The 12,602-nt window shown below is 33.7% G+C and overlaps 1 protein-coding gene across 3 annotated transcripts; it reads right to left on the bottom strand.

The window, feature by feature from the left end:
- Positions 1 to 1,847: 1,847 nt before the first annotated feature.
- LOC111899598 (RNA pseudouridine synthase 6, chloroplastic) lies at positions 1,848 to 10,502 on the bottom strand. 3 transcript variants are annotated; one of them, XR_008224812.1, is made up of 12 exons: positions 10,167 to 10,502; positions 9,528 to 9,656; positions 9,130 to 9,384; positions 8,755 to 8,836; positions 8,285 to 8,400; positions 8,140 to 8,194; positions 7,876 to 7,987; positions 7,428 to 7,597; positions 6,629 to 6,967; positions 4,034 to 5,886; positions 3,860 to 3,950; positions 1,848 to 2,015 (listed from the first exon to the last, which is right to left on the bottom strand). XR_008224812.1 is itself a non-coding variant. In XM_023895428.2 (10 exons), exons 1-9 carry the CDS (start codon positions 10,418 to 10,420, stop codon positions 6,677 to 6,679), a joined length of 1,464 nt encoding a protein of 487 aa, XP_023751196.1. In that variant the 5' UTR covers positions 10,421 to 10,502; the 3' UTR covers positions 1,848 to 2,015; positions 6,629 to 6,676. The 3 variants fall into 3 exon arrangements, 2 of the variants coding, with proteins under 2 accessions (XP_023751196.1, XP_023751194.1); XM_023895428.2 differs by lacking the exons at positions 3,860 to 3,950; positions 4,034 to 5,886; XM_023895426.3 differs by lacking the exons at positions 1,848 to 2,015; positions 3,860 to 3,950; positions 4,034 to 5,886 and having other exon boundaries at positions 6,368 to 6,967.
- Positions 10,503 to 12,602: the final 2,100 nt, after the last annotated feature.

Raw genomic sequence — 12,602 nt, 5'->3', positions numbered from 1 at the left:
TTCTCCACGGCACACCACAGTTATGATATACCCACCATGTCACTTTAATTTTCATGTCATTTTTCTTTTCTTTTTCACTTTTTTCAATAATTATAAAAATAAATTATATAACCTTAAAAAAAATACCATTTAAATAAAAACATAACATTTAAAATGAAAATAAAGACATTATAAGACCATTAAAAAAACACTACGCTAAAAGAAACATGCAACGCTTCTAATTTAAATTTGCCTTTAATTTTTTTCGCATGTATTTGTCTTTTCAACACTTGCAACACTTCAAGATTTTCGCGCGCCAAACCTTTGGTGCTTGTCTTAAGAATTGGCAAGTCATTGAGGAGTTCTTATTGTTAATTGATTGCTTCTCATTCTCATTATGCAGTCAATCGCGACGCTATAGTGGTGTTATAGCAATGCTATACCGGTTAGCGGAGGTAAAGAAACGTTATTTCAAAATAGCAGTTTGGAATAGCGATGATGCTACTAGCGCCTCCCACTTATCGTCACCGCTATAGCGACGCTATAATCGTTATTTGAAAATATTCCATTTTGGGCTATTTTACACAAAACAAAACATTTTTTGAGTCATTCCACCCAATAAAAAAAATTCTTAACCCAAATCTAAACTTTTGTGTCATTCCATTGAATAAAATTGTGATTTTGTGACTGTGATGACTTCCACTGAAACCATGTATGTGTGATCTTGCTAAATGTGTTTAAGACTTGAAGTACTACAATATGATTAACTATCAAATTGCTTGATCATTTTAAGTGCTAACTGTGATTGTTTTGAAGTATGAAAAAATGCTAAATATTGTTTATGTTTTCTTATTGATTGTGTTAAAGTATGATTAACTATGATATTGGTAACATGTCTGTGAAGTATGAATAACTAATTACGATATGTGAAGTATGATTTACTGATTAACTAATTAATTTGATTGGATTGAATTTTGAAGTATAATTAACTAATTAGTACTCTTATATATATATATATATATATATATATATATATATATATATATATATATATATATATATATATATATATATATATATATAAACGTTATAACACCGCTATACCACTGCGAGAACCGCGGTTTCAAATTGCGGCTAATGACCACTATTATATTTTTGACCGCGATAACTGCATAGCATTTTCATCGTATTCGAACAGATTCTTCGAAGATTTTCTAAGTGCTCACGTCTCAACATATTTTTCTCTTGTTGCAATACAGTGTGCTCCTTGAATTTCTCTTTTATTGTCGTCATGTGTTTCGTCGAGGGAGATCTCATCAATGTCATTCGGAATTTCATTTGTATTGGTGTTAAGATCAATCAGAGTTTTTGCATCGAAAACGTTGACCGAACTCGAAATTTGTGACCTCTTAGATTGTATCTCCGACGACGTTGGACATCAAGTCCATTTTGGATCTCTTCTCATGATCTCTCAAAATTAATAGTACGACCCATCTTCACTCGATATTGTGTTTTATGACTTTAAACACATTGAAGTCATTGCAATCGCTTTCCTTTTCCAAATAAAGCTTATTGTAGATCGAGTTGAATTTGGACCACCTTTTCCCAAAGCTTTTTTCTTCATACCATTTTCTCTAGTGTTATTTTATGATGTCCAACACCACGCTTCCACTAACGCAATTTCCTCCTATGTTGTCCACCATTATGGAGCGTCTTGAGCGTCTTTGGTTTTCCCTTTTTGCTTTCCCTTTCCTTTTCCTACCACTTTCGACTTGAGTTTAGATAACAAATTGTCACACCCCCGGACCAGACGACGGAAACGTCCGGAGGCGGGTGACTTGATTGTGCAGTATCATAACAATTGAATATAAATGAAACAGAGCAATCCAAACATCATACATTGAGATAACAAACTTACATTGTTTACATATTGTATCTATTCTTCGAGTTACACAAAAGAGACATAAGCAGAAAAACTCCAAACTACAGCTAAATAGTTCAGCATCCGCATCCCTTGTTACTTGCTTATTAGATCCCTGAGAATACAAGTCGTTTTGAAAAGCGTCAACTAAAAAGTTGGTGAGTTCATAAGCGTTTTTGAATAAAATAGTTTTACACTTGTTTAGAATCGTTTTCATTGTAGTTTCAGAAAATCCGATATTTTCTATAAAATCGTTTGAAGTCTTGCTTTCAAAATCATGGGTATATGCGTGCATGTCAATACTTTGGTTCATCCTTATAAGGAATGATCTTTGAAAAATAGTATAGTTTGCAAAAGCGAGTTGTTTTCGAGAATAGTTCTTTTAAATAGTAATAACCAACCGTTTCAGAAAAATCCCCTATTTCCAAAAAGAATACAGTTGTAAATCTTGTTTTTCTTATCGAGTATAAGTGAGTTTGCGTTCTAGTTTATCGTTATAAAATCGTTTTCCTCCAGAAAATCCTATATTTTCTGCTATAAAATATTCGTAAGTTCGGTTTCTACTTGTGTAAACTTGCATATGAGTGTGTTAGTTTATCGTTTTTAAAATCGTTTACAAATGTTTTCCATAAAGTCCTACATTTTTTGGTTTGTAAAATAGCAGTATTAAGACTCTATACTTTTTAGGTGAAAGAATCAACATGGCAATTGTGGACATTCTACACGATGAAAAAGGACAGTCAACGCAACAAATGCAAACCATCACTTATCATGTGTAGAACAGTTAACACGTGTCCAAATTAATTTATGAGGTTTTACTTGCATAAATTTATAGATAAAATAACATATTCTAGTGAGTCGTTATAACCATACTAATCTGACGGAGTGCTTGTTTTGGCGTTTCTCAGGCGCCCTCGGTTTGGAAAAAACATTCGTTACCCTAGACTTGCATGTCTAGCTGTAGCGAACAGCGAAGGTGTGGGGCGTCAACCCCGTATAGATCTATACACATATTTCCGCTCTCCCTCTAGAGACTCTGGCTATAACTCCTTACAGGACTTTAGACGACACTAATATTTTTATATTTAGGTGCCTTTGAGATTTGTCTGACTAGAATATTAACGACCTTTTGAGCAATCGTTAAAGATCCATTATTTGTTAGATAAATAATGAAATTCGTACTTATTGAATAGAGATATCGTTCTTGTTCCATATCGTCGATTGTGCTCGTTAACTGAGTGCTCGTGTTCGTTCCTTTTCGTTTATGGAAAGATAAGTCATTTTAATAAGGAGAAAAAGTGTCAAGTTATAATTTGCATAAATTTATAACTGTCGTTTATGACACGCATTTTCTGTTTTATTATTATTATTATTATTATTATTATTATTATTATTATATATATATATATATATATATATATATATATATATATATATATAGAGAGAGAGAGAGAGAGAGAGAGAGAGAACATTACTTATGTTCTTGGAGGTTTTTACGACAGCAGCAAATATTTCTGTCATAAAGGCTCTATTTGTATATTTCCTTAGTGAAATTACTTATGTCAAATTTTTATAAACAACCCCTAACAGTTTGCAAATAGTCATTTATATGACCCAAAGTTCCAAAATTCGAAATTTCTAGAAGTAGTTCAACTTATCAAGGTATATTTCAACAACTTCTACTTCTAGACAAGGAACCATGGATAAAAGGGAGTATGTTGGACATACTCAAAAACTTGCGAGGCTCTTTTTGTAAATAGGTGTTCTTTATGAGGTGATTAAAATATTATTTTCTACTTCATGTTCATGAGAAGTTAATCATAAAATAATAATGTTTCAACACACACATATCAAACATACGTATACATGCAATCATTCAAGAGTTTAGAACAAGAGATGACCTGTACTCTCCCCCAAAAACAATAAAAACTTAGGAAAAAGGTGGGGTATGAAGTTCACCTTGAGTTGGTTGAGGAGATGTTTGGAGAGGAGATGATGAGGAGTTTCCAAGTTTCAGCACTTGAAAGGCTCTTTAATCCTTAGAATGATTCTAAGAATAAATTTATGTGTAAATATAATGGAATCTTAGAAATAATGAGGAGATTTATTATTCAAAGAAAATAAAATACTTACAGAAGAAATCTGGAAATTTCCTTGAAGAGATGAACTTGGAGTTTGAAGGAGTGAAGAGTATTCTTATGAGTTTGCTAGAGGTGAAAGTGAGAAGTGGAATAAGGAGGAAGAAAGAGTCCACGTATTCTAGATGGAGGGATAAGGAGTGACTTGATATTTGCTTGGAGGGCTGGTGGGTAAAGCTTAGTTTCTTTGGATAACACGTGTTTTACTGAGATTTGCATGGGAAATGAGGAATTTGCATCAAATCATAAGGTCAAACTCCTTATCTTCTTAGAAACCCTTTAAAAATCTTGGATATTTTTTATATAAATATATTTAAAATAATTAATTTTGGCTTAAAATAGGGGTTTAAGGGGTTTAAGATATGAAAAATACGAGTTTGGTGTGATTTCCGGCATCAAAATGCCTTAAAATGGTGAAAAAGTCCGAAAATGATGAAAATCCGAGTGGGATGATGCTCCTGCAAGGGTCTGAAGTCATTAGGAAGGATTCCGGAGTCATTCTTCAAGATCCGGAGCAAAGGAGTGCATTTCCGAAGCCATCTATCAACTTCCGGAGTCAGCAAGGCGAGTTCCGAAGCGCTCCTTCTGATCCAGAGTCAACAGGCGAATCAGTGGTCCGGTCCGGTCCGGAGTGAGGGAGGTTCCGAAGCATGCTGAAATCCGAAGTCAGAACCTTCTTAGTTCTTTAGAAGGTATTCGGACCAAGAGGGTCCTTTTGGGTTTTCTACTCCGGTTTTGAGTTGTTTTCGATTGAGGAAGGTATGTAGAGAGATTTGGGAGAGATTTCACATACTTGGAGAGATTTTGGGAGAAGTTTCACATACTTGGAGAGATTTGGGAGAGATTTCACATACTTGGAGAGATTTCTCATACTTGGAGAGATTTGGGAGAGATTTCACATATTTGGAGAGATTTCTCATACTTGGAGAGATTTGGGAGAGATTTCACATACTTGGAGAGATTTCTCATACTTGGAGAGATTTGGGAGAGATTTCACATACTTGGAGAGATTTGGGAGAGATTTCACATATTTAGAGAGATTTCTCGTACTTAGAGAGATTTAGGAGAGAATTCACATACTTGGAGAGATTTGGGAGAGGTTTCACATACTTGGAGAGATTTGCCATAGAGGAAGATATTCCTTGCAATATGACCATACATGGCTCCTTAGGAATCACAATGCAAATCTTAACGTTTGAGTTCAAGCCTCAAATTGATTGGGGCTCACATGAGGACAGAATTTCCTAACCAAAAGTACTAGTTGTGACACAAATTCTATCTATCGTTGTGTAGGTAGTTGTTGTTAGATGGAAGTTGGTTAACGAGTTGTTTGTGTTTGGAAATTTGGTATGGAAGATGATGTAACGGTTTTGTAGAAAATTTGGTTGTTTCCCATAAACGTTTTGTTGGAAGTGGTGGTGAAGGAAATTGAATCGGATGTTAGGTAGGGTTGAAATAAGTTTGTTACTATGGTATTTGCGGCAAACCTTGGGTGTTTAGTAGGTTAAAAAGCCCTCATATTAAGTGAATCACATGGTAGAGGTTGCGTCCGGGTGTGGGTGTAGGTTTGGTGGAGGGTGTTTGGGTGTTGATCCATTTTTTTTATTTTGGAGTTGTGAAGTTAAGTAAAATAGAAAGAAAGAAAAGAATGATGTAAGAAAATCAGTGGGCTAAAATGTTTTTATAGGTAAAAAAAATTAAATCAAACTGTTTTCTTCTTCTTCCACCTACGTTTCCTTGCGTTGAGCCCGACACATTTAGGTGTGGCGGTGTTCCAGGCATGGGCACGTCGTTCTAGTTAGCCATCTTAGCCTCCCAAACAACATAGAGGAGCCTATACTGAGTAGCCTAAAGGATTGAAAACAGTATCAGTATTAGCTCAATGGATATAGACTTATAGTGTAAGCAATTAAGCATAGAACCCTTATGCGATTTTTTTTTTGTATATATGTTTTAATAAAGTTCCATACACAAATAGGTTTTAGGGATTTATTAACAAATAAGCTTTTAGCTTAGCAGCTAACTACAACTCCCTAGAAGGTACATTTCCAAAGAGTTCAAGTCGTTCAAACCCCCAAGTCTTTGGAGGCATCTTGAAATTCAATAAAAAAAATCTCTTTGAATACTTTTGTTATTCTTGCTTTCGTTGTGTGTCGGGTCCAATCATTAAGGTCTTGATCTTGTGGAGTACAAATGATCATACGTAAAATTTCAATCAAGAGAACCATGAATCATTGTATTAGGTGATACGTCCATGGTGGTGGATGTACGATTTTACCCTTCACTTCTTGTTAGTTGATCACAAAATCAGATTTAGCATATAGGTATATGGTTGGTTCATCTTTGAATCACACCCAAAGATGTGTTTATTAGCATGAACTATAAATACGAATATGATCCATTTCCATAATTACAAGGAACGACAACCTTTTAACTTAGGCTATAATATAAAAGGGCAAACTTGACGGTTGCTAACAATTTCCATTTTCCACCATCAATTCAAGCCGAAATGCCAAACATGGACAACCTATTCTAATTTGTCGGTCCTATATATATTGAGAAAATGTCAGAAAGTTAGATGAAAACAAACCTCACTCCAAAAGTATATGACCGACATTCGATCAGTAGTTAGAATTTGCTATTGAGTCCACCATGGAGGTCCTGCCAGATACAAGTGTTGTTGTCCTTCATCTTCATCCCATGAAATTTGAGAAGCTTGAAGGCCAATACTCACACCAGGTTCCTTCCCGTGTTTTGTAGCCCATTCTTCAATGGCGGATTCTCTATCCGCCTCACTTTCAAATTCCTTTTTGTACTTCCCATTCCCAACAGGGTTTAACCCGGGATTAGCTAGCTCTGAAATTACAGCTGGCATGTACATCGAGTCCCCCACTAGAGGTGCACCACAAGCTGCCAACTGAGCTCGAATCTGTAGAATACAATTTTTAAGAAACTACTTGATATGATCGATAAGTAGACATAAAATAAGGGGAAATTGCATGAAATAGCAACATACTTTACTATTTTTACCAATATGGGCAATGTATTTTATATTTTGTCCATGACAATATAAGCAAGATATCATACTACATATCTTTACCAATAATATCAATATGTAATACATTTCATTACACATAAATAGCAACCTACTTATGAGTCACGATTCCTTAGCCATAATAACAATGCACTTACTACATGCATTTCTTTACCAATAATAGCAATCTGTAGAGAAATAAAGTATGTTGCCTATCTTGGTAGTGAAATATAACAACATTCTATTATGGTAAAGAATAATAAGAAACATTCTTGCATAAATTGGTAAAAAAATAATAAATAAATAAACTGTTGCATAAATAAGCAATCAAAATAGCCCTAGAAACATTATTCACCTGGTGAGTACGACCAGTCAAAAGGTTGATTTTGCATTCATATGCAAACTCTTTATTCGGCCAATTCAAATCCTGAATTCCATTCTCTTCTTCAATCCAAGCATTTGGCCATGGAACTTTCCTGCATTCTAGGACCTCTAGTTGGCACAAATTCCATCCCTCAATCAACTCTGCATATTATATTTACAACAATCCATAAATTTTTTTCTTGTATTTTGAAAATCCACCCATTTTTTTTGTAAATATGATTGTTTTTATGATGACTGACTTTTAAAGCGTGAGTAATCTTATAACCGTATGTTTTTAAGGTGATGAATTTTGATAACACGAGCTTTTTTGTTGAACACTGATATTACAATCACCATAACCTCTCAAAAGACTAAACTTTTGTATAAGGCAAAGATTATTTAAGTATTAGAAAGAAGAAAATTGGAATAGCAATATTTACCTTGGGAAACAATTTTTGGAGCCATACGAAATGGTCGCATGTAATGAGTCATGAGTCCAGGTGGCACGTAAGCAGCAGCAAGTGCAAGATAAAGCTTCTTCACTTTTTTCTCCTGGTAAATATAAGAAGCATATTCAAATATAAAGTTAGTGACATTGTCATAGAATTTAATTGAACTCCATCCATTTGGCAACCATGGAATGGAATCATGAATTCCAATTTGTCACCGGGATCCAGAAACTAAACACACCCTTATCAACTTACCCTGATCTTTCTATGAAAAACTGAGCAGTAGTCCTTGGTTCTAGCTAGCACAACACTGCAAATATGATGAGAATCAGATTAACCTTTTTCTTGTAAACACAATAAAACTATGGTTGGGTTTAAAAGTTTAGATAAAATAAAATACCAGCCTTCTGTGCAATTATCAATCTGATGAGTTGTCATTAATGGAGTAGTTAATTTCAAGGCACGAGTAGAAAATTTTGCACATGTTTCTTCAATGTTGTCTGTAGTTCCACCCACCTAACAAAAGAAGAAGTCAGTGGATGTGGCACATAAAAGAGTAATGTGTTGTATCTAATTTACTAAATACACTTTTAAGCCTATATTTTAAACCAGTTATCTCCAATCTGTATTCTATGAGTCTACTCTTGTTTATCCTTGCATTGGTAAATGGGACCTAAAAACTGAATAAGATAAATGCATATATTTTGGCTTTACAGGAAAAATTAACTAAAATCAGAAGTGCCCATAAGGCCACAATGTAGCACAAAACATTAGCAAATCAGTTTTGATCAGCAAGAAGCAAAAAAAAATATGATGATATATTTGATGAGATGAGAATGAAGATGAAGAAGGATAAATGATTTGACATACTGATGTGCCAGCTGGCTTGTTAAGAACCACATACGATTCTGTCACAGCAATTATTCTTGACTTCCAGTCAATTTCATAGCATCTGGACAAGAATTAACATCTCAATATTATCACAAGTTTCAACAAGTAACATTGTATATGTTTTTTTCCGAAAATATGATGCTATAATGAACAAATCAATGAAAGAACATTGCAATATCTTGCATTTAATCTTTACATATATATGTATACTCTACATTTTCAACTTGTACATATACCACTTTATCCCTTATAACTCATTTTCATTGCCATATAAAGTTTTAGAAACCAATTCATCTTCCATATTATAAAAACTGAGTGGATGTTTAATGACCTAAAATTTTCTTTTTCAAGTACCTCGGAAATCGTTTTGGACGAACATGCACCCTCAAGTATGTCCCTGCTTCAACAAATTCATCAATATGAGTAATTCTAAAAGTTTTTTGTGCCTCTCTTAGGGTTTTTCCTTTGATTGAATGTCTCTTTTTGAGGACCAAAGGGTCTGTAACTTGTTTGAACAACTTGATTTCCTCAGGTGTAGCAGTTGAAGGAGGCTTTGGGCATACAAGCGCGTAGAACACTGCTCCAAAATGTATCAGATCTGCAACATACCTTCAATGTTCAAGCATATTAAGCAACTATAAAGTGAGTGAGTTTTGAAATTTTTTTATATTTATTCCAAGAAAATGTGTAGTGTGTATATAATTTACTAGCATGATGGTAGAAAGGTAAAATAGCATATGATAGGAACTCACAAAGGTGGAAGATCCAGAGCTTTGGTAATGAAGTCAAGAACAGGTCCTCCTTCTTTAACAACTAAATGCTCAATTCTTGGTAGAAAATTCTCAGTTGGGCATGGAAGCAAGCGATCATATTCAACATGGCTGAAAAATTAATGAATTTTGCAATCAAAAAACCATAATAGACATTTTAACAAACAAACAATTAGCTTGAACCTGAGACCTCAAGTCCTTATTACTAGGACAGTAGGACAGGTAAATCGAAAAGTATGGCTTTTATAAATCAAAAATAGACAATAAAGAAGTTAGATTAATATGAACCTATTTACATCTTTTGAAAATCAAAATCAGACTACTATATTAAGTTCTGAGGTCCTTTAAACTGACCTCTATATTCCAAATTAAAAACTGGATTATGTAAACTTACCAGATGTGAAAGCGAGTAATTTTTTTCTGCAATAAACTGAAGGGAGACAGAATCCAATAATTATTGAGATTATTGGTGTATCGTGCATCTCAATCATGTTATGTATTTTGAGGATTTTAGTAGATAGAGTATACAAGTAATTATTGCAAATGACCTGGCGAATAGTACATATATCTATGCTCTGCGTTCGGAAAAATATGCGGTGGGAAGTGGAGGAGATGGAGTACCATTTGGAATTGGGGGTAGATAGATTCGACGTGATAGCTATAGAAGCCACAGAATCAGATGCAAAGGTTCTGCTACAGTTTTTCTGGTAAAAATTCAAGTCGGAATCCCAGTTTGAACAGCCAAACCTCTTGTTTTTGTGGCGGTTGTAGTGGCGGTGGCTGGTGGCCGCAGATAGTGTTCGTAGTATGGTGACAGGGACAACAACAAAGCCCCTGTAGTTGGGAATCCATAGCAGTGACGAAACCATCGCCATTTCTGTAGTGTGCACTTTGCAGGGGTGTAGAGAGTAAACGGGGGGTTGAAGATGATTTAAGACGTATGGGCCTAGCAGATCGGGTTTATGACTATGTTTATATATGGCCCATGGTGGAGTACATGGAAAACCGGTAATGGGATTTTAACGAGAACAAAAATCTAATAGTTTTTTTTTTTAATTGTTAAAATTACAAGTGTGATATATCTAATCGATCTCCATCTTAATTACATCGTTTTTTTGTAAGGTTGTAGTAGGATTAGATCGTTGAATCAATCTTACGATTGTTGCTATTTTTCTTTTAATTTAAATTTTTTCTTATTCTAACCATGTCCATTTTGAATTTCTCACATAATTGTCAAGGGATTAAAAGGAAATAAAAACTAAAATTGTTAGGGATCTTGTTTGGGATTAGATTTCCAAAATTATCATTTAATTTTCCATTTGAAAGAATTTTAATTCCTCCACCGTATATCAAAAATATATATTCAATTCACTATCTTTATTTTAAATTACATATTATCCTCCTATTATCTATGAGACTAAAAAAAATTACATGATTTTTGCCTCTGTTTTACTTTTTCCTTTTGTCTACCGAGTTTTTTTGTATCCCTTCTTTTTACCACTTATGTTTGTTTTCTTGAAGAAAATAAGAAAAGTCCTTAAATTATTTAAAATCCATTACTAGTAACCACTATTTTCACAAAAATGTAGTTGACAAATTGTTTAGTTTTTACTTTCAGCTGTTTGATAAACTTGTGTTTTAATTTAAATTTTGTAGAAGAGTTCAATAAACAATGTTGTAATTAAATAAAACATCATCATGTTTATTAAAAAATATAATTTGTTGCAAAAAATTGTTTTGGGTATTTCTGTCATATTACAAAATTTATTTTTTAATTCATTTCTGAAATCAACAAACCAAACAAAAAACAGATTTCATTTCATGTCAACCAAACACAAAACAGATTCTATTGTAGCTTCTAGTACATTCATATAACAATTCCTTCATATTCTAATTCTTTTGATAGATTTTATTCCTTCCAAAAACATTTTGCGAACCAAACGCCCCCTTATAGTTAAATGATGTATTGGATATGTTTTTTTATGTTTTAAACTACTTATTGGATGAAGTTGTATTTTTTATGTTTTAAAATTTTTTTTGTAGGATTTAAGTCGATCTTACGATCACGATCTTGCAAAACAGAAAATAATTCTATATAAGATCTCGATCTTGAAAACCTTTGTTTTTTTTTTCTATTTTGTGTAGACATGGCAAACTTGTCATGTCGTGTTAAAATATTGTTGGGTATTTGGTGTTGCGTCTTTTGGGCTCTTTGTTTAATCTATTTTGTGTATGCATCGTGTCCACTCGTGAGTTATTAATTAGTGTTTTACTATTTAAGATGCACGCATGCATCGTGTATTCAGTAATCATATCATTGTAAACCCTACATAGCCTATACAGTAGCAGTTATTTATCGAGCTCTTTTGAGACCATAACTTTTAATCATTCGACACATTCTTGATTCATATTTTGTGTTTGATTGTTTTTACCTGTTTGAATCTATTCGATCTTCAGAGTTTTCAACTCAACAATTGGTATCAGAGCAGGAGAATGTGTAATTTATACGCATCTCTTCTGTTGAAAGGGATTTTAGGGTTTCTGTTATTATTGGATCTGGTTTAGCCGTCATCATTGTTATTAACGCTGATCTTTGATCTTCATATTACCCAAAAACAGTTTTAGTTTACACATCTGATTCATATAGGTTTTAATCGATCTTTAAACATGTTAGACGATTCTCAAGTTAACTCAATAAATCTTTCAAGCAGCATTGGATCCACAACCAAAATCCTTATTCTTTTCCCCATTGATTATGAAGTGTGGGCGTTGCATTTTGAAGACTACATCGTTGTGCTTGAAGACAATGACTATCTCATATGGGAATTCATTACTGTTCAGACGTTTACTCATACAGGAACAAGAAGAGAAATTAAAACTCAAGCCGACTACAACAAGCTTCTTCTTAATGTAAAAGATATATCACAAGATGATAAGGATAGGCTGATAAGCAACATTAAAGCAATGCGGATCATCAGGTTTGCTTTGCCACCCGACACTTTTCGTTTGGTTAGTTCATGCGACATAGCAAAAGCCATTTGGGATAGGCTTAAGGAA

The sequence above is a fragment of the Lactuca sativa genome, chromosome 1, assembly GCF_002870075.4.
Source record: "Lactuca sativa cultivar Salinas chromosome 1, Lsat_Salinas_v11, whole genome shotgun sequence".
Taxonomy (NCBI): Eukaryota; Viridiplantae; Streptophyta; class Magnoliopsida; order Asterales; family Asteraceae; genus Lactuca; species Lactuca sativa.
This window is presented reverse-complemented; position numbering and strand designations above follow the sequence as displayed.